At 43.7% G+C, this 22,289-nt stretch overlaps 2 protein-coding genes across 2 annotated transcripts; both read left to right on the top strand.

The window, feature by feature from the left end:
* Nucleotides 1-608: 608 nt before the first annotated feature.
* Nucleotides 609-7,916, top strand: prmt5 (protein arginine methyltransferase 5). Its single transcript, XM_080011455.1, has 16 exons — nucleotides 609-772; nucleotides 1,040-1,158; nucleotides 1,796-1,881; nucleotides 2,019-2,153; nucleotides 2,245-2,360; nucleotides 2,467-2,516; nucleotides 2,623-2,786; nucleotides 3,970-4,131; nucleotides 4,244-4,321; nucleotides 5,513-5,571; nucleotides 5,705-5,827; nucleotides 6,055-6,230; nucleotides 6,445-6,648; nucleotides 6,739-6,849; nucleotides 6,979-7,043; nucleotides 7,220-7,916. Exons 1-16 carry the CDS (start codon nucleotides 675-677, stop codon nucleotides 7,370-7,372), a joined length of 1,899 nt encoding a protein of 632 aa, XP_079867581.1. The 5' UTR covers nucleotides 609-674; the 3' UTR covers nucleotides 7,373-7,916.
* Nucleotides 7,917-10,073: 2,157 nt separating this feature from the next.
* On the top strand, nucleotides 10,074-21,714 carry slc7a8b (solute carrier family 7 member 8b; the record flags this gene model as incomplete). Its single annotated transcript, XM_080010475.1, has 11 exons — nucleotides 10,074-10,215; nucleotides 12,575-12,779; nucleotides 13,377-13,528; nucleotides 14,190-14,315; nucleotides 15,911-16,064; nucleotides 16,681-16,804; nucleotides 18,270-18,373; nucleotides 18,643-18,739; nucleotides 18,833-18,982; nucleotides 21,162-21,339; nucleotides 21,581-21,714. The coding sequence occupies 11 exons, from the start codon at nucleotides 10,074-10,076 to the stop codon at nucleotides 21,712-21,714; spliced, it is 1,566 nt and encodes a 521-aa protein (XP_079866601.1).
* Nucleotides 21,715-22,289: the final 575 nt, after the last annotated feature.

The raw sequence follows: 22,289 nt of genomic DNA, 5'->3' as shown, positions 1-22,289 counted from the left end.
TTTTCTCTCCTCGTCCCCGCTGCTCCCGGGTCTCTCTCTGAGCGCCGGTTCTCGTCACCGGGGAAAGCATCGCGACACCCCGCGGACCACGCCACCGAGCGAGGCGCGAAGCCATTTTGGCCCGAGGTCCCGCGGCCACGTGACGGGGAAGCGGGGGGGGGGGTGGCGATTGCCAAAGTAGCGGAACGTCGGTTCCATCAGCACCATGAGCGCGATCCCCGGGTCGAACCAGAACCCGTCCACAAACCACTTCACCGTAGGAAGTACAATATTAAGCGCAATCACAGCAATTCTTTTCCCGGACACCGAGGAAGGCCAAACAACCGTGACTTGTCATGGTCAGGCCTCTCGGGGAAAAGCAGGCGACGAGAAGTGCCGCGACATTTTTAGGTTGTTGTTTTTTTTTTTTTTTAATAAACCGATTCAGCCCGAACAACCGAGAGGGCGTTTTTGTCTCGGTGTCACCTGAACCGTTTTATTTCCTGCGTCGTCTCCCGTCTCACACTCCGGTCCGCGTGGTGGCGGTGACGCACCTCTAGGGCTGGTTTCGCCGACCGCCATTCAACCGTCAAGAAGAAGAAGAAGAAGAAGACGGCGAGGGGGAGGAAGAAGAGGAAGAAGAAGAAGAAGAAGTGGATTCCCGGGCCGCCCACTTCTACTCGCTCTGCTGAACCATGGCGTCCGCCAGCACCGGGAGCCGAGTGTCCTGCGGGAGAGATCTGAACTGCGTGCCCGAGGTAGCGAACACTTTGGCAGCGGTCGCTAAACTCGGGTAAGAGGAGCGATTTGCCGTCGGGCGTTTTTGTTTTGTTTGTTTTGTTTGTTTGTTGTTCTGGGCGCCTTTGTCGCCGCGAGGGGCCACGCGCCGCGGCGGCCGCTAGGCTAGCCGGCGACCCGAGCAGCACGTGCGCTGTCACAATGAAGCCCCGGTGTGACGGGACGGAGCCCGGTGTTCGCCCGCTTCCTAACGGGACGTTGTTTTCTCACCCCCTCCCCCCCCCCCCTCTACCGCCGCGTGGTGCGCTCTTGTCCCTCGCAGGTTCGACTTCCTGTGCATGCCCCTGTTCCACCCGCGGTTCAGGAGGGAGTTTGAGGCGGACCCCGCCAGAGGCCGCCCCGGGGCCCAGACCCGCTCGGACCTGCTGCTCTGCGGGAGAGGTAACCCGTGTGATCCGTTTGTTAGTCGGGAAGGGTGAAACGGCTTTGCCGCTTTGGGTGTTGTTCGGGTGGTTTCGTTAAGAGTCTGGCTTCGGATCAGACCCAGCGGATGTATTTGACCCAGATGTGTCTTTAATCTACAATAGACATTTTAACCCAAGTACGGTTTGGTTTTGATGTGTTAAACTTAAAATACATTCCTCTAATTGCAGGTTATTCTGTAGAATAACAATCCGCAATTGTCTTGCTTGACACTTCTGTTTAGTCCGGTATAAATACAGTACATGTGTACATAGATACAGTACATGCCATTGTGTATATCTCCTGGAGATGGAGTGTGATGCCCACTAGTTTGAGCTTGCATTGAGACTTCCAGGGATGTGGTTTTAGAAAACTCTTGAGTTTGGTACTTCTCAGCTACTCTGCAGTAAGTTGTGCTCATAAGCTCTTGTGCTCTTTCTTTAGTTTGTTATCCTTTCTAGTGCTATGAATAGCATCGTACGGTCCTGTGAGTTGTTTGCCGGATGCCAGACCCCTTGTGTAACTTAATTGTTATTGCAAGACAACTGAAGGCATCTGCACATTTAAATTAATATCAAATGCTCACTGTCAAATGTTTTAATTGTGTCTCATCTAGACTGGAACACTCTCATTGTCGGAAAGCTTTCCCAATGGATAGAGGCAGACTCCGAATCCGAGACGGAACGCAGGAACTCAGAGGCTGTAAGTTGTCATCTTGCCTCGCATTCAGGCCTTTTGTTTGTCAACAATTATTGATTTCTTCCAGTTGTTATTTAACTGAAGGTTGATTTGACCTATTGTTCTCCTGATTTCACCTCATCACCCCCGGCCCCACCCAGGCTCTGGTGCAGGAGCTGAACTTCTCAGCCTACCTGGGTCTTCCTGCCTTCATGATCCCCCTGAAGGGCGCCCACTGTGCCAACCTCGCACGTCTTCTGCTCAACCACATTCAGACTGGACACCACACGTCTAACGTAAATAGATCATTGACCCAAACCAATTAAATCGTCAGTTCAATTAGTAACACAGCAGAAAGTTTTATTCCTGTAATCTATGCTTGAGCAGTTCTGGATCCGCGTCCCGCTGATTACCCCGGACGACATGTGCGAGGAACTCATAGAGAATGAGCCAACGAAATGCACCGAAGATGACCCAAACGTTGACGAGAAAACCTGGCTGTGGTCAGTTCAATGCCGATGCTCTGCCTGCGTTCTGGAGTAGCGGTTCCTATTGATTTTTCCTTTGAAAAATGTGACTCATAGTCTATTTCTGCTGGTTTCTGTTTAGGTGGCACTCGTTCAGGACTCTGTGTGACTACAGCAAGAGGATCTGTCTTGGTGAGGCAGCGCGTTGTGGAAATAACAACCCGGAGCAAAACAAACGCATTTAAGTTGTAGTCATTATGGTGCTGAGGAAAAATGTGTTTTCTTTATGTTCCCGAAGCTATTGAAGTGGGTGCAGACATGCCCTCCGATGCTGTGATCGACAAGTGGCTCGGGGAGCCGATTAAAGCCGCCATCCTGCCGACCAGCATCTTCCTCACCAATAAGAAGGGGTTCCCCGTCTTGTCCAAAGCCCACCAACGAATAATCTTCCGTCTTTTCAAGGTATGGATTGATGAATGCAGTAAGAATGTATTGCATTTAACAGTTTTGGGTTTTTTTTGTTTTTTTTTAATGAATCGTAATGCACATGATTTCTGCAGGTCCTTTAAATGATTTAGAGGTGTAGTGTGTAGAATTTAGTGGAATCTCGCTGGGAGGTTGCAGATCGCAACCAACTCTGTACCCCTCCCCATGGTGGTGTAACATGGCGGCCTCCATGGAAGAGATGGTGACCGCAAAAAACGCGACAGTCCCTCCCTCGAGCCAATGTTTAGTTTGTTGGGCTGCTGCAGAAGAAACATTGCGGTGCGACATGGTTGCCTCCGTCGAGCGTACCCACTCCCCATTTAGATAAAAACAGCTCATTCTTAGATAAGGCCAGCAAAATAATTCTTATATTCATGGGATTATTCACTAATTAAAACATACTTAGAAATATTATACTCCATTTCTGCCAAGTCCGTACTGTAAATTCTACACACTGCACCTTTAATTTCCACTTCACAAATATCAGGCCTTAAAAGTAATAAGTCTTACATTTGATTTTATGCAGTCTTAAATTCAATCCATTAGCCCATCCCCCCCCCCCCCCTTTTTTTTTTTTTTTTTTTTTTAATTCTAAATGATACCTAATTACCTTGCTATCTGACCCAAAGGAAACATCTAGTTGCCTTCTTTTGCCATATTTCTACATAATATTTGCTTCTGCCCTGTACCAGATGGAGTATCTTGTACTTACCTGTAATCCACAATAGAATAAGAGTCTTCTTCTTCTCTGGGCTGCTCCCGTTAAGGGTCGCCACAGTGGATCATCTGCCTCCAATACCTTCTGTTCTGCGCATCCTCCTCCCTTACACCAACCGCCTGCATGTCCTCCCTCACCACATCCATAAACCATCTCTTTGGCCTTCCTCTTTTCTTCTTGCCTGGCAGCATCCTTCTCCCAATGTTACTCTCATCTTTCCCTCACACGTGTCCAAACCATCTCAATCTGGCCTCTCACTTTTTCACCAAATTGAATTCACCTCAATAGGGTAAGAGTGATCTGTCCAAATTCAGTCTTGAACTTCTCTAAAATGTGTTTAAAAGTATTGAATTTATCATTGATGCCTGCGTGTGCACTGAATGCGCCTTCATTTATTTTCTCCAATTGATTGACCACAGTTTGAACCGTTTGCTCTCACAGCTGGAGGCCCAGTTCATCATTACTGGCGCCAGTCGTCACAGTGAGAAAGATTTCCGCTCCTACCTGCAATACCTGGAATACCTCAACCAAAACAGACCTGCACCAAACGCCTATGAGTTGTACGCCAAGGGTTATGAAGATTACCTGCAGTCTCCTCTCCAGGTGGGTGTATTGGAGGTTATTTGTTTTTTTCATCTTGGTCGATTGCTTTGAGGCATTTATTTATTGATTTGTTGTTCATGACTTCAATTTTCTTGTGTTTGTCCTACTTAAGCCCCTCATGGACAACTTGGAGTCTCAGACGTATGAAGTGTTCGAAAAGGATCCTATAAAATACTCACAGTACCAACAGGTAAACCCAGGGAATTCGGGGGGTAAAGCGAAAGTAGTTGAATTATAAAGGTTGAGTGAGATAAATCTGTTTGACTCTTCAAGATTCAAGAGGTTTATTCGTCATATACATACTTTCATACATAAATGCAGTGAAATGTCAATGCAACGCACCTGGTGATTACACACAATATGTCCTAGGCAGAACACAGTAGCTACTTAAGAATTTCTACTTGACCAACTAACTGATTCCTTAAACGTAATGCAGTAAGTCGAATACTATAAAATAAAATAAATATATAGAATAAAATAGAATAGATAAAGGGAATAGGCTTATGTATATGGGATAGGCTAATTATGTAAATACAGATATGTGCATTAAAGTGGCATGTGAATAAAGTGAGGTAGTGTTTGTGAGATATACAGCACAGTATACAGCAGTACGGCGCAGCAATACGGTAACACCAAACAACCCAGAACAGTGACACAGTATATGGTACAGTATGCTACATACAGTACAGTAAGGTAGTGGAGCCTGTGTGTGTGGCTCAGTGAGGATTCAGTGCATTATTTGACGCACAATTTATTTTCAAATGCTTTGTCGTTTGAGTTGTTTGTCAGATCCCAATGCTCAGGCTAGAAATAATGTGTGAATTCTGTCTAAAAGGCCATTTTTCACAGTATTCCACTGATAGCTATACAAAACAAGTGAGTCATATTTGGTCCAGGGTGTAATGTAGCTTGAGGAATGGGGATCTTTCACCCACAGTAAATACATAATTGTACATAATACCTAGAATACACACAGACACCGTCTGCAATGGAAAGACACAGTGTAGTTGCAAAATAAATTATAGCATTTAATACTTGCACATGTATGAAATATTAAAGATGTGGGCACTTTAAACCACATAATTTGTCTTGGCTGCTGAGGCTATTAAATATGTCCTAAAAATAATATTATCCTATCTGCTGATGCAATGACCCAGTTTCTTCTATGGATGAATACCACAAATTGCTATGCAAATGTAGCGCTTAAATGTAATGTGGATTTCTAAGCCAAGCTTGTCATGGTTTGATATATTTTTAGTATTGGGAGCAAACCCGACCAATATAGAAATATAAGACTTAAATCAGCATGTTTTCCATCACTGTTTTAAAAACAGGCTACAATATAATATATTTATCGGGTTGGATTCTCTCCTGTCAACAGGCGGTCTACAAGTGTCTGCTGGACAGGGTTCCAGAGGAGCAGAAGGACACTAATGTCCAGTAAGTGGCCAACGTCCATCTTCTGAAGCCCGACAGAAATCTGAATTTCAACGAGGCTTTGAAATCCTTCAAAATAACCTTCAAACTCCAAAATGTGTATTAATGCATAAGCAATGTTGTCTTTCTGCTGCAGGGTGTTGATGGTTCTCGGGGCCGGTCGGGGCCCCCTCGTCAACGCCTCCCTCCGTGCTGCGAGGCAGGCCAACCGGAAGCTGAAGGTCTACGCCGTCGAGAAGAACCCCAATTCTGTCGTTACGTGAGTGGAACTTTGTCCATTTGGGAGTAGTGTAGGCGTCCTTGTTGAGTACCTTAAACGCCCCTTTCACGTGATAACTGATCATCAGAGAAACATAGTAACAGTTGAGATGGATGATTATTCCGCAACTCTGTTTGGGAGGAGCGCACTTAGGGTCATCGTAGAGATCTATCAGGCGGAGTAATCCGAGTCGCTGGAACGAGGCCTTTATTTAAATTCTCTCTCAGATTGGAGAACTGGCGCTTTGAGGAGTGGGGGGATCAGGTGACGGTGGTGTCCTGTGACATGCGGCAGTGGACCGCGCCCGAGAAGGCTGACATCATCGTCAGCGAGCTGCTGGGGTCGTTCGGTGATAATGAGCTCTCCCCGGAGTGCTTGGATGGCGCGCAGCACTTCCTCAAAGGTACGAGACCACCGCTTTTTTTTTAATTTTATTTTAATTTATTTTTAATTATTACCTCCATGTCGAGACCACAGAGGTTTAACATTTGGCATTACAAACCCCGACCTTTTACAAAAATGATTGCTGTTCCGCTTCATAACTATCCATGCGTCTTTGCATCTATACATATTCATTACATATTTAATACATATTTCTTTTCTTTTCGCTCTTGTAGAGGACGGTGTCAGCATCCCTTGTTCCTACACTTCCTTCCTGGCCCCCCTGTCCTCCTCCAAGCTTTACAACGAGGTCCGAGGATGCCGGGAGCGCGACAAGGACCCGGAGTGCCACTTCGAGACGCCGTATGTGGTGCGCCTGCACAACTTCCACCAACTGGCCGAGCCCAAGGCGTGCTTCACCTTCACACACCCCACCACAGGTGACCCCGCAAACCTACTGTAACAAGGACCGAATGAGCTGGAAAACATGCTAAACACAATACATGTTTTTCTTTACCCCCCCCCTCCAGATATGAACAACAACCGGTATCAGTGCCTCAGATTCTCAGTGGGTTGTAGCTCCGTGCTCCATGGCTTTGCCGGATACTTTGAGACCACGCTGTACAAAGATGTCACACTCAGTAAGTTCTGAAGGCAAAGCTTGAGAAGGAGCCAGTGTTTCATTGTTTGCTGAGGTTGTGTCTTCATGACTCATGCTTGGTTATGTAATTAATTAGTTTTGGTCTATGTTCTTTGTTTTTTTTAAACAGGTATAAAGCCTGAAACACATTCACCTGGAATGTTTTCCTGGTTCCCAATACTGTTCCCACTCAAAGTAAGTCCACGACCGTTTCCATTTTAGAAGATTCTAATCAATTGTAGAATCTCTATTTAAAATGTGTGGACGAAAACTAATTGCAGATTCAAACACCACCTTCAATACCATAGGTGGCCTTTTTAAAGTAAAGTGACAACACTAAACATCTTGTCCATTTCCTTCCCACACATCAGCAACCCATCCCTCTGTCACACGATGATGATGTCACTGTGCGGTTCTGGCGCTGCAATAACGGGAAGAAAGTCTGGTATGAATGGGCCGTGACAGAACCAAGCTGCTCAGCCATCCACAACCCATCCGGCCGCTCTTACACCATCGGCCTGTGAAAACGACGTGCGGTAGCAAACCAATCAACGAGCACCATCCCCAACCTGTCTTAGAGGCTCTTCGTGGCTTTTGGGGTGTTTGCACCCCGGACTTCTGTTCTGAACTTCTGCTGTTGGGTCATAAGTCTACACGATCTGAGAACCAAACAAAAAAAAAACAAAAAAAAAAAAAACGGGTTCCTCACCAATGTCCACACACTCATACAGTTTACAGATCCTTTTGCGTTATTAAATCTAGCGTTGTGTCAAAACACCCAGTGTGATTTTTACCAGTAAGGCTCCACACTTCAAACGGTTTTGTTAGTGCTGGTTTAGGCCCCAATGCAGATTCAGTGCGATAGATCCGCTGCCGTACAGAACAGACATTCCATGTGATATTGGATAAAACACCTCCCTGCAAGATGTTTGGTCAGAAATTTTTTTTAATTTCTTTTTTTTTTTTTTTTTTAAAGACCAAACACTTATTGCAGTGCTCTGTTCACTCCTGTTTTGTTAGTTGATTTCTATATGTCTGAACAATAAATGCGAACTGCTTCGTTGGGCACCATTTTGTATCGTATGTTCCTATTGAATCGCAACAAAGGCGCAAAAGATTGAGATTTGGAAATGCGCTTTGTCCAGTAGGTGTCGCCTGAGAGATGACTTACAAAGTGATCTGCCTGAGTTGTACGCTCTAATGCTCAGCCTGGCCCACATCTGCGACGGTCGAAGAATTCTCTCATACGACCCTTCTGGTGCAAAATGCAGGTTGTGTTTATAGCTTAAAGATGGAATTGACACGAACCCCGAATACACGCCGTCTCAAGGGGTTTCTGTTAACACCGCAGAACAATTCTGCCACCCAATACTGCTATTCCTGAGAGGGAAACTGCCTTATATTTAAAAAACAAAAAAAAAAAAAAAAAAAAAGTGCTACCTGACGTGAATCTAACTACTTTCGGGGAGAAACAGCTGTCCACGTCAAAACGCCATAAATATTCTGCGGCGTCCCATCATGAAGCCAAGTAGACGCCCACATGTGTTGTCTGTGGGCGTGCTTTGGTTGTAAATAAAAGGGACGAAACCAGCGTCTCCGAACTGTTAAACAGACGAAATAATATAATTAAAAATAAATAAATAAATAAATAATAATAATAATAATAATGAAATAAAGGCTCAACTGGGGCGGGCTTGCTGGGCCAACCGACCAATCAGCGCGTTACTTCTCAGCGCCCGGCGGTGGGGGCGGGGCTTAGCGCGCGTTGACCGTTTCCGACTCGCGGATTGGTCAGGAGTAACAAGCGGGTCCGTGCGCGGCGCGCCGATTGGTGGAAAATAACAAGCGGCTGTATTTCCCGAGCCGACTTGTCACCGCAGCTCCCGTGGTTATCTCGCTCGCCGGGCGCAGTGGGAGGTGAAGATGCCGAACATGAAGTCGGCCACTTGAGTTGATTTACTGTTAATATTTGGAGTCGCTGCCGGTGAAGAGGTGAGGAAAATTGATCCGCTCCGCAGTTAGTAGCGCGTTAATGGGCTAATTGAAAACACTCGTTTTGGTAATTACGTTTGTACACGGTTCACGCCTTACACACGTTAACGTATTTCAACGGAAAACTTTTTTTCTTTTTGAAAAGGGCCTAATTTTTCTACTTTTATTTATATATGTGTGTATTTATATATAATTTTTTTATAACGTATCTAATTATTTTACTATTATAATATATTATTATATACCGGCCGTGGGATTCGCACATGGCTTTCTCTTGTTTTGTGTGTTTTATTTCCTACGGGGTTTGTTGAAGTTGCATTGGTCTAGTTCGTACGTCGTCGCAGTTGCAGAATATTTAATGTTCCAGGTGCTTTTTTTTTTTTAATAAAGTCCTCCGGGGAAACTATTAGCACCAGTAACATTGACTTCCAGATGTAGTATAAAGCAGATTTTCTGGCTTGTGGGGAAAGCTCGGACGCGGAGGGCCGCGTCTGCCAGGGAGGGTCCGGATCCAGGGTGTCTGCGGGGTTCTTTTTTTACTTCTTTTTTTTTTTTATTAAAAAAAGCTTTACAAATTGTCTTCATTTCAAGATAAACTCGTTATCATTTTTTTTTTAATCCATAAATGGCTCATCTGTCAAAATCAGTCAAGTTCTTCTGCATCAGAATCATGATTTCTGATGTTGGAGCCCGAGAATAACAATTAGTCAGATTTGGGTTACTGGTTGCCTCATTGCCAACCATTTTCGGATGTAAAGATATATCTCTATCTACCTCCAGTTTGAGCAACCAACAGCTGATGCATGATTGCCAATTTGGCGACCACTTGTTAAATTTAGTGTCAGACCCTGTGTTATGAAAACATAAACCCACCACGGAACCCAATTTTTGCCAGATTAACCCAACTGACTTCATACATTCTTGTGGAGAGAAATCATGAAAATCCACTTGCATGTCTGAAGTTCTGTGGATTAAAAAAAAAAAAAAAGCACTGGTTAGATTTATTCCAGTTCCTAATCAATTACCTGCAGTTGTATGATTGTGGAAAAAAAACTGCTATAGTAACAGTTCTTATTCCCTGCGCTACTTCAATAAGAAAAAATCTGACGGGCCATAAAAACAATAATTCTACATGTGATCTTATTTCATGACGTGTAGGTGGAGCGGCGTTTCACTTGTCACCTGCGTTGGCCACATTAAAGGAGCTCGTTGGAGACCGTCCAGGCTGTGAGGATGGCTGATGGCGCCAGGAAGCGCAGCACTGCACTGTCTGAGAACGAAGACGCTCCTCCCGGATCTGGGAAAAAGTCGAAAAACTCTGCTGTGGGTCTGAAGAAGGAAATTGGCTTGGTCAGTGCCTGTGGCATCATAGTGGGTAAGTCACACTTTTCTCCTCCTCGGGTGTGGTGAATGACATAAAATTGTGACTATTTTATCAAAGTTTGCCGGAGCGCCGCCTAATGTTGACACAATTTGTTTCTGTATTGTTCCCAAGGTCCTATGTTCCCTAGCTCTACATAGCACACAATGGGGAACCTGAAAAAGATGTTCCCCAGCTCTGTATTTGCTTTATGGCATGAGCTGCTGAAGGGTGAGGGTTAATTTGGGTTAGGGTCAAGTTTGACTCAAATTTTATCCACAGAATCACCCAGACTCTTTAATGTTCTCCACCGAGTCAGATTTGAGCCACAACACAGATGTCGTTATTTTTTAAAGAGACAATCAAATAAAAAGTTAACCATTGTTTTTTTTGTTTTTTTTAATAAAGCTGCTTTAAAGCCTTGTGCCAATAAAAAAACGTAATAGTTTAACTTGAAATGGGTCAAATTTGACACACATTAGGAGGGTTAATGAAGAATATTGAACCGGGGAACATAGGACCCTGGATTTCTAGATCTAGAAGATGTTCGCTGTCAAATGTCATCCATTATTCCCAGCCCACAACGCATGCACAGGAAGTCAATAGAAAGTAATCCCACTAATGCTCTTCCCTGCTGGTGTCATGATTCTAATTTCCATTACAAAGTGCAGTGCTGATGGACCTGTGAGTTCTGTTGCTGTAGTGCTATTAGCAGAACACCCACACCAGTCACTTTCAGGCACGGCCAATACTTTTTTAGCTGAGCACAAGTATAATAAATTGTGCATGGATATTTAGTTGGCCGAAAGACCGAAAAGACTTGGCCAATCTACTAGGCTTTTCGACTTCTCATTCACAGCACGTTAATTCCAAATGAAACACACTCTAATACGGCGTGATTGTGTTGCCGGAGCCATATCGAGCACATCATCTTTTATTCTTAAGGAGCAGATTTTATGTGTTGTGCAGGAGAAGATCATTATCCCACTTTGGGGATTGAGCACCATGACTTGCCTGCGACGATCCTAGTGAGCGTTGTGATGAATAAACTGGAGATTAGAAAAGACAAACAATTCATACTAGTATGTTGAACCACTATCAGGAGAAGGGGAACAAATTATTATTCAGATGTTTGGGATCCTAAACAGTAAGGGCTAAATATTTTGGCAAGCTGCTTGTTCAGTGTACATGAATGTTTGCAGTCTCATCTACGTACACACAAATATCAAATTATATTTTATTAATGGCCTGCATGTTCTATTAATGCCCACGTTCTCCTAAAGCATCAAACCACCATGTTCATGTAGCTGCAGGGTAGGATGTAGCATTTCTTAGCCACTTGGAAACTGTTCAAATTATGTCTATCTTTTAACAAAAAAGGCTTGTGCTAGATGTTTAATATTGAAATCATAAATAAAACTGCTACCGTTGGCTGGACTGCTACCAGTAGCTTGTGAACTATCTGGGGACTGTTGTAAAAACTACTTTGTTTATACTCTGTCCCTGTACAGGAAATGAAGCAAAAAGTAACTCTTTCCGCCACGATCCTTACTCTACTCTGTTTTGCCACCAGGCAACTGTTTTGGTTTTTTTTCTATGCCCTGTTCTGCTATTCTAGTTTGTTATTTTTACATTCTTGTTTTGTGCCACTTAATCAAACCAGGGCTTATCCTGGAAGCATATCAAAATCCAGTTTCTGTGCCTTATTTTTTTTATAATTATCTAGTTTGTCTTTTCACCGCTGCCAAAGTGAACATGAATTTGGCTCAATTTATGCACGGTCTTAGCTGATTTTTCCACCACACTTCTGCACCTTATTTAGATTGCCTCGGAGTAGGACTGCGCTAGAGTTCTAGTTATGGGGTATGCCTTTTATAAATGCATTAATACTCAATTGCATTTTATATTCTTGGGAGGTGTGGCTGAATTGAAGTACTACATGCTTCAGGGTCCTCAGACACAGGCGGAAATGTTGGAAACACACCAGTTTATTGTAGAGTGAAAAGACGTAACAAGCTGTGCGCAGATGGACACGTCATGACAAAGGCTCTCTCCGTGTGTGGGTGAGGGCTGTGTGTGTGTGTGGGCTCGTTGACTGCTCTAATGAGCAACAGGTGTACAGCCACCCTGATCCCGGGCCCAATTACCTAGACCCAAGACGGGTGTGGCTGCTTAAACCCCACCACCCCCACCAGTTCTTGTATGTGTTTTTTTTTTTTTTTTTTTTTTTTTTTTTTTAACTGCACATTTTAAAAGTATCTAAGTGTATTTGAAAGACACTAATTGATGTAAATACACGTCACATGTCAATAACGAGCCCTGACATTGGCCCCTGTATGAACATATTGTATGTTAACCTGCTCTGTGTGCTCAGGCAACATCATTGGATCGGGGATCTTTGTGAGCCCCAAGGGGGTCCTGGAGAATGCCAGCTCAGTGGGTGTGTCCCTCATCGTCTGGGTCACCACAGGAGTTATCACAGCTATTGGTGCTCTCTGCTATGCGGAGCTGGGCGTGACCATCCCGAAGTCGGGTGGAGACTACTCCTATGTGAAGGACATATTTGGTGGACTGGCAGGGTAAGCCTGTGGGTCCTTACTAAACCTCAGAGTTTTGCCGATATCCAACTTCGTCATCACAATTTATTGTCGGACAGGGACACTATCCTCAAACAACAATAGTTATGCTGATGACACATCATTGTGGAAGTGCAAGAAAACCCTAATCAATTCTGGATTAGTCCCACTAATGGGTGGGGGTGGGGGACAGTTTATGCTTAAATTTGGGGTCATGAATACAAAGAATCCTCAGTTATTTAAGTCACAACCAAGGCTTCTGCAAAGATGCATATGTACGCTGACAATTTTAGTTTTGTCCCCCCCCCCCTCCCCCTCCTAAGGCTTACCCTAACCTTCTTTACACTAACACCCTTTCATAGTGTGGTGTAATCTGACCATGCCAGGATGCCATTGACATACTTCTGCCCATTCTTTTCATTTACAACAATGCACCACAGAAATGAATAATTAAATGGTGGCTGATTGAATGCTAATGAGGTCTCGTATTGCGTCTGGCTGAAGGTGTGGCTTGCCTCCCCCCCTTGTCTGTTTGTGTTAGACACGGTGAAAGTGTCTAATTGGCATGTTTTTATTAACACCCGCCTCCTGCTCACCCAGGTTTCTGCGTCTGTGGGTTGCGGTGTTGGTGATCTACCCATCTAATCAGGCTGTCATTGCCCTCACCTTTGCGAACTACATCCTGCAGCCTCTTTTTCCTTCCTGTCTTCCTCCAGAGAATGCCCTTCGCCTCCTCGCTGCCGTCTGTCTCTGTGAGAACAAACATTTATGTATTTGCGGGGGGGATTAAAAAAAAAAAAAAAAAAAAAAAAAAGCCTGTCACACTAGGTCAAAGAAATCACGAAGGCTTCAGACACATGGTGATGATGCTGCACTATGAGTCATACAGTGACAGGCTGCTTTGTAGTAGTGTAAATGCCAGCCTGTCTTTGACAGGCCAGACGATTAAATGAAAGCTAATTGATGGGACCACCAAATGTATTAATGAATGAGACAAAACACTTCAACCCTCTTCGACTTGCCTTTTTGAATCTGCACAGTAGCTGGTGTTGATGTCTGATCCCAAACTGAGAGGTACGTCATGGTAAATGAACAAGGTGGCACTCGCTTAGCCCCAGTCAAGTGACAGCGCCAGTGACCAACATTATCTAGTAATGAGCAAATATCATCTCCGACAGACTTGGGAGTTTTGTTTTGTCTCTTCATGCTCATCAGCATGTTTGTCAGTAGTCTGACAAATGGTCTGACTCCAGTTTTTTTTTTTTTTCTATAATATGGGTAGGGTTACTTGAGAGGAGGAAAATCTTTAAAATATTCAGGTTTGTAATTGGCACTAACTTTCCATTTTTCTGCACTGTAACTGTGATATCTAGTATAACGTGGTTTCTTTCTTCTTTGCCTCTTCATCCGCAGTATTTCTGACGTGGGTGAACTGCTACAGCGTGCGTTGGGCAACCAGAGTCCAGGATGTGTTCACTGCTGGCAAGCTGCTCGCCCTGGGCCTCATCATAATCATGGGTGTTGTCCAGATCTGTAAAGGTATAGCATGAATGCTGGGGTGTCTCATGTTGTCGTCCTTATGAGACATGTTCATGTCAACCTCACGCTGCCCCCTCTCTGCCAAGCTCCACATCTCTGTTCTCTACCTGTGGAGAGAAATTCCTCTGGTATTCTAGCTTTGTCTGAGCAAAGTTTTGTAGGTATCAAACCTGTAATTCAATCCATTACATTTTTAATGAACAGTGTAGAAGTTGGCGTCAATGTAGTATAGTCCACTTACAATCCCCAAAAATATTGCACTCACTTGGCTTTAATATCTGCAATGTTTGACACAGTTCTTGCTGAACTCTATAGTATTGGGGTTTTTGTGTTTTGGTTTGCTTTTTTTATAGATTGTAGTTTGCCACCCAAATTTTAATGGATTGGATCGATGAATCTGTGTATTCCACTCAGACACTAAATCCTGCTCACGGACCTCCCTGCCAACTAATTTCCAAAGGGCAAGCCTTTGAGATGTGGGGAGGGGGGGGGTGGGGACCATTGAAAGACTCAATCAGTCATCTGCTGCAGCCATAAGGCACTCCCCTCATGCCTACCATGGGATTTCAGTGTTCCAACGTCAAAGAAGGATTAGAGTCCCGCATCGGTCTTCATCCCTATCATAATCCCCGGCAATGCTTTACACACCCTGACTAGCCCAGAGAACCCAAAGCAAGACACTTAACAGAATTAATCGTCTGTTATCAGAGATTGAAAAGGCAAGCTGCTGTAAGTGCAGGCTACCTTGTATTACTCAATATATTAGGCTGTACCCGACTCAGAATTGTCAGTTTAATCTTATTCGGCTGTTCAATGCAGATATTCAGCGGGGGTGCAGGGCCGGCGATGGGGTGCCAAAACAGTTATTTTATGTCTCCTAATGGAAAAAAACTGTGTAATGGGGACACTTTCTCTGTGGCTCTCCCCAATCACCCCCTCTCCACACATTATGCGCAGAAAATAATCTAAGAGTCCTCCCCCACACTGTGACACGGCGATCAAGGCACACAGTAGTGTCCGAATGCGGATGATTCACACATGTAAAAATATATTTAGGATTCCCCTTATTTAGTTCCTCATTGAAATGTTACCCTTGTGCATTTTGTAAGAATCTCAGTTTTATCGTGTTAGTGTTATGCATACTGAGAAAAATAAGCCTGTTCAACATGGAGAATGTCAGTCAACTGACAGGTTTCCGACTGATTCAACTCGTTGACTTTCAGGGGGCAGCCCTACAATATATGAATATGCTGTGTACTATGGGGAAAAACTACTGTATCAGCCAAACAAATCTTAATCCTACCAAGCACATTCTTTTGTATTTTGAGAATTCAAACAACCAAGTTTTTTCACTAGGCTGGATTTATAAAAAAAAAGTTTTTGCTGTAATAAAATATTTCAGTATACATACAGTATGCACTGTGAAAACACAGAATGTTTACAAAGAAAATTAATTTTAACGAGAAGAGGCTGACTCTCCAGAAGATATTCCATCCACTTGCTGTCTATTGCTTGTGTTGATGGTGCAATACGTTCTTGGCACAGGACCTGGGGTCTCCAGTCAATGAAACCTGAAGTCACGGTTTGTTTTGCAGGCCACTACTACTGGCTGCAGCCAAAGCACGCCTTCGAGACCTTCAGAGACTATGAAGTCGGGCTGATAGCGCTGTCCTTTCTGCAGGGCTCCTTCGCATACGGCGGCTGGAACTTCCTCAACTATGTCACCGAGGAGCTTGTCGACCCATATAGGTCAGTGGTTCTCAAACTCTTTTTAGTACTGTACCCCCTCTGAGATCCCCCTTTTTTCAGCTCAGTACCCCCTTCACTGGCATTGGGATGGTAAAAAAGAAATAATGGTGTCGGATGGGTTGTTTTTAAATTGTGTATGTATAATGTTTAAACATTATGTACAACCAACACTTAACACTTTTTTTGAGTACCCCCATTTGATAACACTGATATAGGTGACACAAGCACCTCAGCTGGATACACCAAAAGATAGACTTGTGCATTTGAAAACTTGACAGTCCTTAAGACTAGATTTCCCTTTGATTTTCTTATGATCTTGGAAATGGGAGTTTGACTGTAATCCTTTGAATACTAGAAATTGCACACCTGCTAGAGAGCAACATGAATTGAAGGTCTGGGCTACTTTATTCTTTTGGTAAAAATTACACCTTATCCTTAGGCAACTCTAATTTTCATTTTTCCTAAATCAAGGCCTAGAATTCCAATTAAATTAAGCTTTCTTTGTACCTTATTTGTTACAAATTCTATTGTCTCAAACAGACAAAACATTAAATAAATAAAAAATGGCAATTTTACTATTTTTATTTATTTTAATGTATATTTTTCCTGTTGTCAGGAACCTGCCCCGAGCCATCTTCATCTCCGTTCCATTGGTCACTTTTGTCTACGTCTTTGCCAATGTGGCCTATGTCACGGCCATGAGTCCCCAGGAGCTGCTGGCCTCCAACGCTGTGGCTGTGGTGAGAACAGAAACACTGAAATCTGCGACGGGGCGCCCCAGGTGCTGGGGGTGGCGGAGGGCCTGTATACCTGGTGGCCTGCCATCATTGGCGGGGGGGGGGGGGCGCCATGTCATGCATGTAGTAGCATGACTGGCAACATGCTACTACATGTATGGGCACTCACGCCGGGCGCGGTATCTGGTCGGCTGTGGGGGTTGCTCCACGGCCCTCTGGGGGCCCGGTGGTCTTCTGTAGCCGCAGGGTACTCAGGGCTTTCCTGCAGCCGTAGGGGTCCACGGGGCTGTAGAGTTCGGGGGGCTTCAGGGCCCCTTCCGCTGCTTAGAGGCGCTGCGACATATTACGACCTTCTACACCAATGGGGATAAGTCATGTACACTCACCGGTGGACATTTTACACACACTTGCTTCAAGTACACCCCAGCACCCTCCTGGTTACATTCCTCTCCTTTATTCCCTCATTTGCTGCCATAACTGACAGGAAGAGGCCACGTGACCAGTTGTAGTTTCAGTTTTCCTGGACCTAATTCACTGTTTTTAAATACATGTCATCCAATGTTCATGTTTTTGTGTAAATGTTTGTTTCTGTTTATTTCTCACCGTGGTGATTCTCCCCCTCTTGGAGAAGCGATCAGTTGTTTATAGACCCAACCCTGATAAATAGTTCTCCAAAGAGGGGGGTTGGGTGGTAGCTCTCCATAACCAAAAACTGTGCTCTTGTCACCCCACAGGTTGTCCACAGGACAGTTGCTGCAGCAGTTCTTGATGATTTAAGAATTAATAAAGAGTTGCATTGCAGGTTGAGAAGTTGAACTCCACTTGCAGACTAACTCTGTCCTGAATGCAATGGCATACAAATACTGTTGTATGCGCAGCATGCTGACAGCACAGGTTAAGAATAAACACTGAAATCTGTTTGTTTTCCACACGCAAGAATGTTGTCAATGACTGCACTGTACTTTAACTGGGTCATTTTTAATGTGTACGGCGGTCATTTTATCCCCTAGCTATTCAAATTAAGTGTCGACCCTCTCAATTGTGTACTTGGTGTTCACACACATCTTTGTTCATATTGTATTCCATAACAGAATGTAAATGGAACATGGCTTTCATGTCAATTAAGTTAGCGCAAGTGCGCAAGCATGTAGATCCAATCAGGACAGCAGGCTTGTAACCTTATAAAATGGATTTTCAGTGTATGTAACGATGTATGTAAGACGATATCTAAATAGCTAATTAGCAAGAACGTGGCTCAAAAAGACTAGTTTGTTGTGGGGGAACTGAAATAGTACTCTGACGCCAGGTGCAAATCTGACATTTGCATTCCGTTGGCATGCGAGACTCATGACATACTGATGAGGGTGCTGATACGCGGCATCAACTTTTAGTTTTGCATGTCATGAAATTTCAGAACTGGCTCCCGCCGTTTTCACTCTTATCAGTTTTCTATTTTTCCCTGTCCCAGACGTTTGGAGAGAAGCTGCTGGGAGTGATGTCATGGATCATGCCCATCTCTGTGGCGCTCTCAACCTTCGGCGGTGTCAATGGCTCCCTCTTCACCTCCTCGCGGTTTGTTCTGTTCCTTTTCTTCCTTCCACCCTAGTTTTCTTTGTTTGTCAGTGCTTAACCTCACGTTAGAACATCTCGTCTTATGGCTTTAGATTATGGGACTAGATTTTTGGCTCATATTTCAATACGCAGCGGGTGTGGGTTCTCTTACATGATATGAAGTCAACAAGTTTTCTGGAACAATTTCGTTCAAGTAATCACAGGTTAATGAGAGGGGCGGACGATGACAACACTTCTAAAGTTTCTACTTTGTTTTTACACTTTCTCAGTTTATTCTTTGCTGGAGCCAGGGAGGGCCATCTTCCACGCCTGCTGGCCATGATTCATGTCAATCGCTGCACCCCCATCCCCGCCTTGCTGTTCACTGTGAGTGTGGTGGTGGGGGGCAGACAACTCCACACTTAAAGATCTTCTCTCTCTGGAGGTGAAGAAAATGTTTTCTGTTTTCACCCTCTTCAGTGCATCTCCACTGTGCTGATGCTGTGTACCAGTGACATCTACACCCTCATCAACTACGTGGGCTTCATCAACTACCTGTTCTATGGCATCACAGTCGCTGGGCAGATTGTGCTGCGCGTCAAGCAGCCGAACATGCATCGACCTATCAAGGTAAAGACTGTCACACCAGAGTGAGGTGTATCTCTCTTTAACTGAAGAGAGATATGAAGAGATGCTTTGATAAAGTTCTTGTTTGATCACTGTCTAACAACTGCTTGTGAGGCCAAACACTTATTTTGATTTGTTTCTCCAACATATTTTTAATTTTACGCTTTTATAGATAAGACTATAAATCCGGACCTGCCAACCTGCACGCATTGTGTACCAACTACGCGAGTATTAGTCAAAATATACAGGTACGAAATTCTAGGTGAAACTACAGGAAAAAATAAATACAATTTGATAAAATCTCTCTACAAAACACCGTACATGTATTTGGTATTTAAACAACATCCATGGGATTGGACCAGATGCTACAACCTGTGGTTCTGTAACCCTCTCCTCTCCTCCACTGATGCGCTGCTCACTGAGCGGTACTTTATTATCCAGGTGTAACGCTGCATTCATGAGGTAAAGTGGGAGAGTTATAATCAAGCACAAATGAGACCGTAATGATAACCTATAAAACGTAAGATGCACCGATTGGTCAGCCGGTGACCGGAATCGCTCCGTTTTCACCAGACGATCAGTGTCATATGGTTTGATTCTGTGCCAGTCAAATTTACATGCTGGTACTGTTCTCGTAAAAATGCTCAGATACTGAAACCTGATACCAACATAATGTTGCATAGTTGATGGTCAAAAAAATAAATAAATAAAGAGCGCGAATGAAAATGCTGGCTGTTTGGCGGAACAGGTTCTCATCACTTAAAATGGAGTTCTGCTCCTAGGACCAGGTTGATAAGCGAGAACCTGTTATTTCATGGTAAGGGGGCGTGGCCATTGTGAACGCTAGGGTAGTGACTACTGACAGACTGCTGGAACGAGACTGAGAACGGTGATGAGGTGTGTATATTGGTATATAAAGGGTGATGAGATGCTTGGTATTGTACGCAGCGTACAATACGAACTGGTAGTAAGTCTGAACGGTCGTTAAGTGAAGAGTACCTGTACTTCAAGGTAAACAAAGAAAATTAGATAAACTTCATCACCTCTTTATCAACTCTCACATTGTGCAGAATGAGTTTCTCTCGCTTTCACAGCGGAGCTCCCCCTGTGACGAAAGTTTGACTTTTTTTTGGACTCAGTTCTTGACAGTCACTCAGTAAAACGAGTCGTTTAATTTGATTCAGTTGGTTTAACGCACGCTGAGCGAAGGAGAACTTCCAGTGAACAAAAGTGAGAAGAGACGGCCTTTCTTTTATTTGTATATTTTTTGTAATGGTTGCAATTTATTTGCAAAGTACCGTATAAATGTATATTTGTAGTTTGAACTGAACATGTCCATGTTAGTTATATGTTGGGTACTACTCAGTGAGTTAAAGGTCGAATAATACTGAAACTTGGTGACCGTCCCATATTGTATTTTATTGGAACTCAGTGACAGTTTCATGTTCTCTTATTGTTACATAGTGAATAATGAAAAATAAAGTGTCCAAATCAGCAATCTCACTATTGTTGTAATTGAAAATGCAGTGGTAGTCTGTATGTGCTGCTGTCTAATCACATGAGCCTCATTAGATCACAATGTCATTTTCATTGACATAGTGACGCGGCAGGTCAGATTAAAAAAATAATAAATAAAAATATATAAATCTGAAATGGGAATCTGCCAAGAAAATTAATCTGTAGTTGGTAAACATGTTGGGTAACTTTACAAGATGATGCATTTTAAGGGGTATTTCGTAATGAGATGAGTTTGTATACTGTATAGTTGGCAGTAGTAGCTTGCAAACTATGTGATTGGCCTTGTTACAGGACAGCTACGTGTGAATAACTGGAGTCATTTAGCTGCCGTGACTCCCACGCTACGAGACTCCGTTACACTGGTGGCACTCAAAATTTTCCCAGGGGTCTGTTCTTAATTTTAGGTTTCATTTATTTTAAAAGCATTCTCATATTTATAACTTATAATAACTTTTTTAACCTGGCAAAATAAAGGTGAGGCGCATTGGTACATTTGGATGGACCAGTCGCAGAACAACTGCAAATAATAAAAATGAAATGCATGTACAAACCTATGGGTATCGGGGACCAGCTTTTATGACGCTATCTGTAGTGACCTGCGCAGCTGTTCCAAGAGAGACTCTTGGTACATCCACCGTGCAGCCCGTGTCGCCTGGTTCTGCAGGTGAGCTTGCTGTGGCCGGTGATCTACCTGCTGTTCTGGGCTTTTCTGCTGGCCTTCTCCCTCTACTCGGAGCCTGTGGTCTGCTGCATTGGTCTGGCCATCATGATGACCGGCGTCCCAGTCTACTGCGTGGGAGTCTACTGGGAGAACAAGCCACAGGCCATTGGCAAGGCAGTCGGTAAAGAAATGTAGTTTCTGCTCTAGTGGCTTTTGTGATTCCTAGCTGCCCGATATATTGGTAATTGTTAGGAAAAAGGTTTGTTTATCTAAAATATTTATTTTTTGTCTCTGAATTTTCTTTTACTTTTGTACAAATTGGCCCACAGCAAGTTAAGGGTAAACCTAGCTTTAACGATGGCCAATTGATTTTTTTTTTTTTTTTTAATCCCCTCCCCCCTCCTGCTTTGTCCCCGATGCAGGCAAGACAACCCATGTGTTCCAGAAGCTGTGTTCCGTGGTGTATCCAGCCATGGAAGAGGACCCAGAAACCTCTGAGCCTCAAGGACAAGAAGAAGGAAACGAGGAGGCAAACCCTTTAAACGCTTCTGACTGACAGTCTGCACTTTCAGAGAAACAGATGTTTTTAGTCATTTGAAGTAACAAAGGGGGGGTTTGACATGGAGAAGTCTCAGAAGTTTTCCTTCATCTGTTAATGCACATGTTCTTGCTTTTTGACTGACCTTTCTCTGAGCAGCCTTAATCCTGAACACCACTGCCTGTGTGTTTCTACCTGGAAACAGGTGTGTTGGATGCAATATCAATGTTTAAACATGTTATTGGTATTGTCATTGACTTGGTTTTCAATGATCAAATGTATTTTAATGTTGTATGTTCCATTAAATCTTTAACATTAACCTGTAGTGTGTGTACAAAAAAGTTAATTTTATTCTTGATAAGTTGTCATGTAGTAATTTAAGTCACATGTATGTAAAATGTCATCTCATGGAAGTAGCAAACCAGGTTAAGTGTTTTTTGAACGCAAAGTGTATGTTGCCTTTCTGGTCATTAAAATTGTTTTCCAAATGCCACTATTTCTGTCTCAGTCAGCGCCAATATTAAATATTTGTCGCCGAAGGACGATTGCGCGCGTTGTTTTAAATGGGCCTATAGTGCAACTACTCCAACGGT

Source organism: Zeus faber (genome assembly GCF_960531495.2).
Source record: "Zeus faber genome assembly, chromosome: 12".
Classification (NCBI taxonomy): Eukaryota; Metazoa; Chordata; class Actinopteri; order Zeiformes; family Zeidae; genus Zeus; species Zeus faber.
Note: the sequence above shows the minus strand (reverse complement) of the source record. Positions and strands in the feature narration are given on the sequence as shown.

What these genes read in the sequence shown, in the direction of transcription:
- prmt5 (XM_080011455.1), top strand. Translation starts at nt 675, where the DNA reads ATGGCGTCCGCCAGCACCGGGAGCCGAGTGTCCTGCGGGAGAGATCTG. An exon ending in AACGCAGGAACTCAGAGGCT is followed by an intron (nt 1,882 to 2,018) that starts GTAAGTTGTCAT and finishes GGCCCCACCCAG; the next exon opens with GCTCTGGTGCAGGAGCTGAA. An exon ending in CAGCAAGAGGATCTGTCTTG is followed by an intron (nt 2,517 to 2,622) that starts GTGAGGCAGCGC and finishes ATGTTCCCGAAG; the next exon opens with CTATTGAAGTGGGTGCAGAC.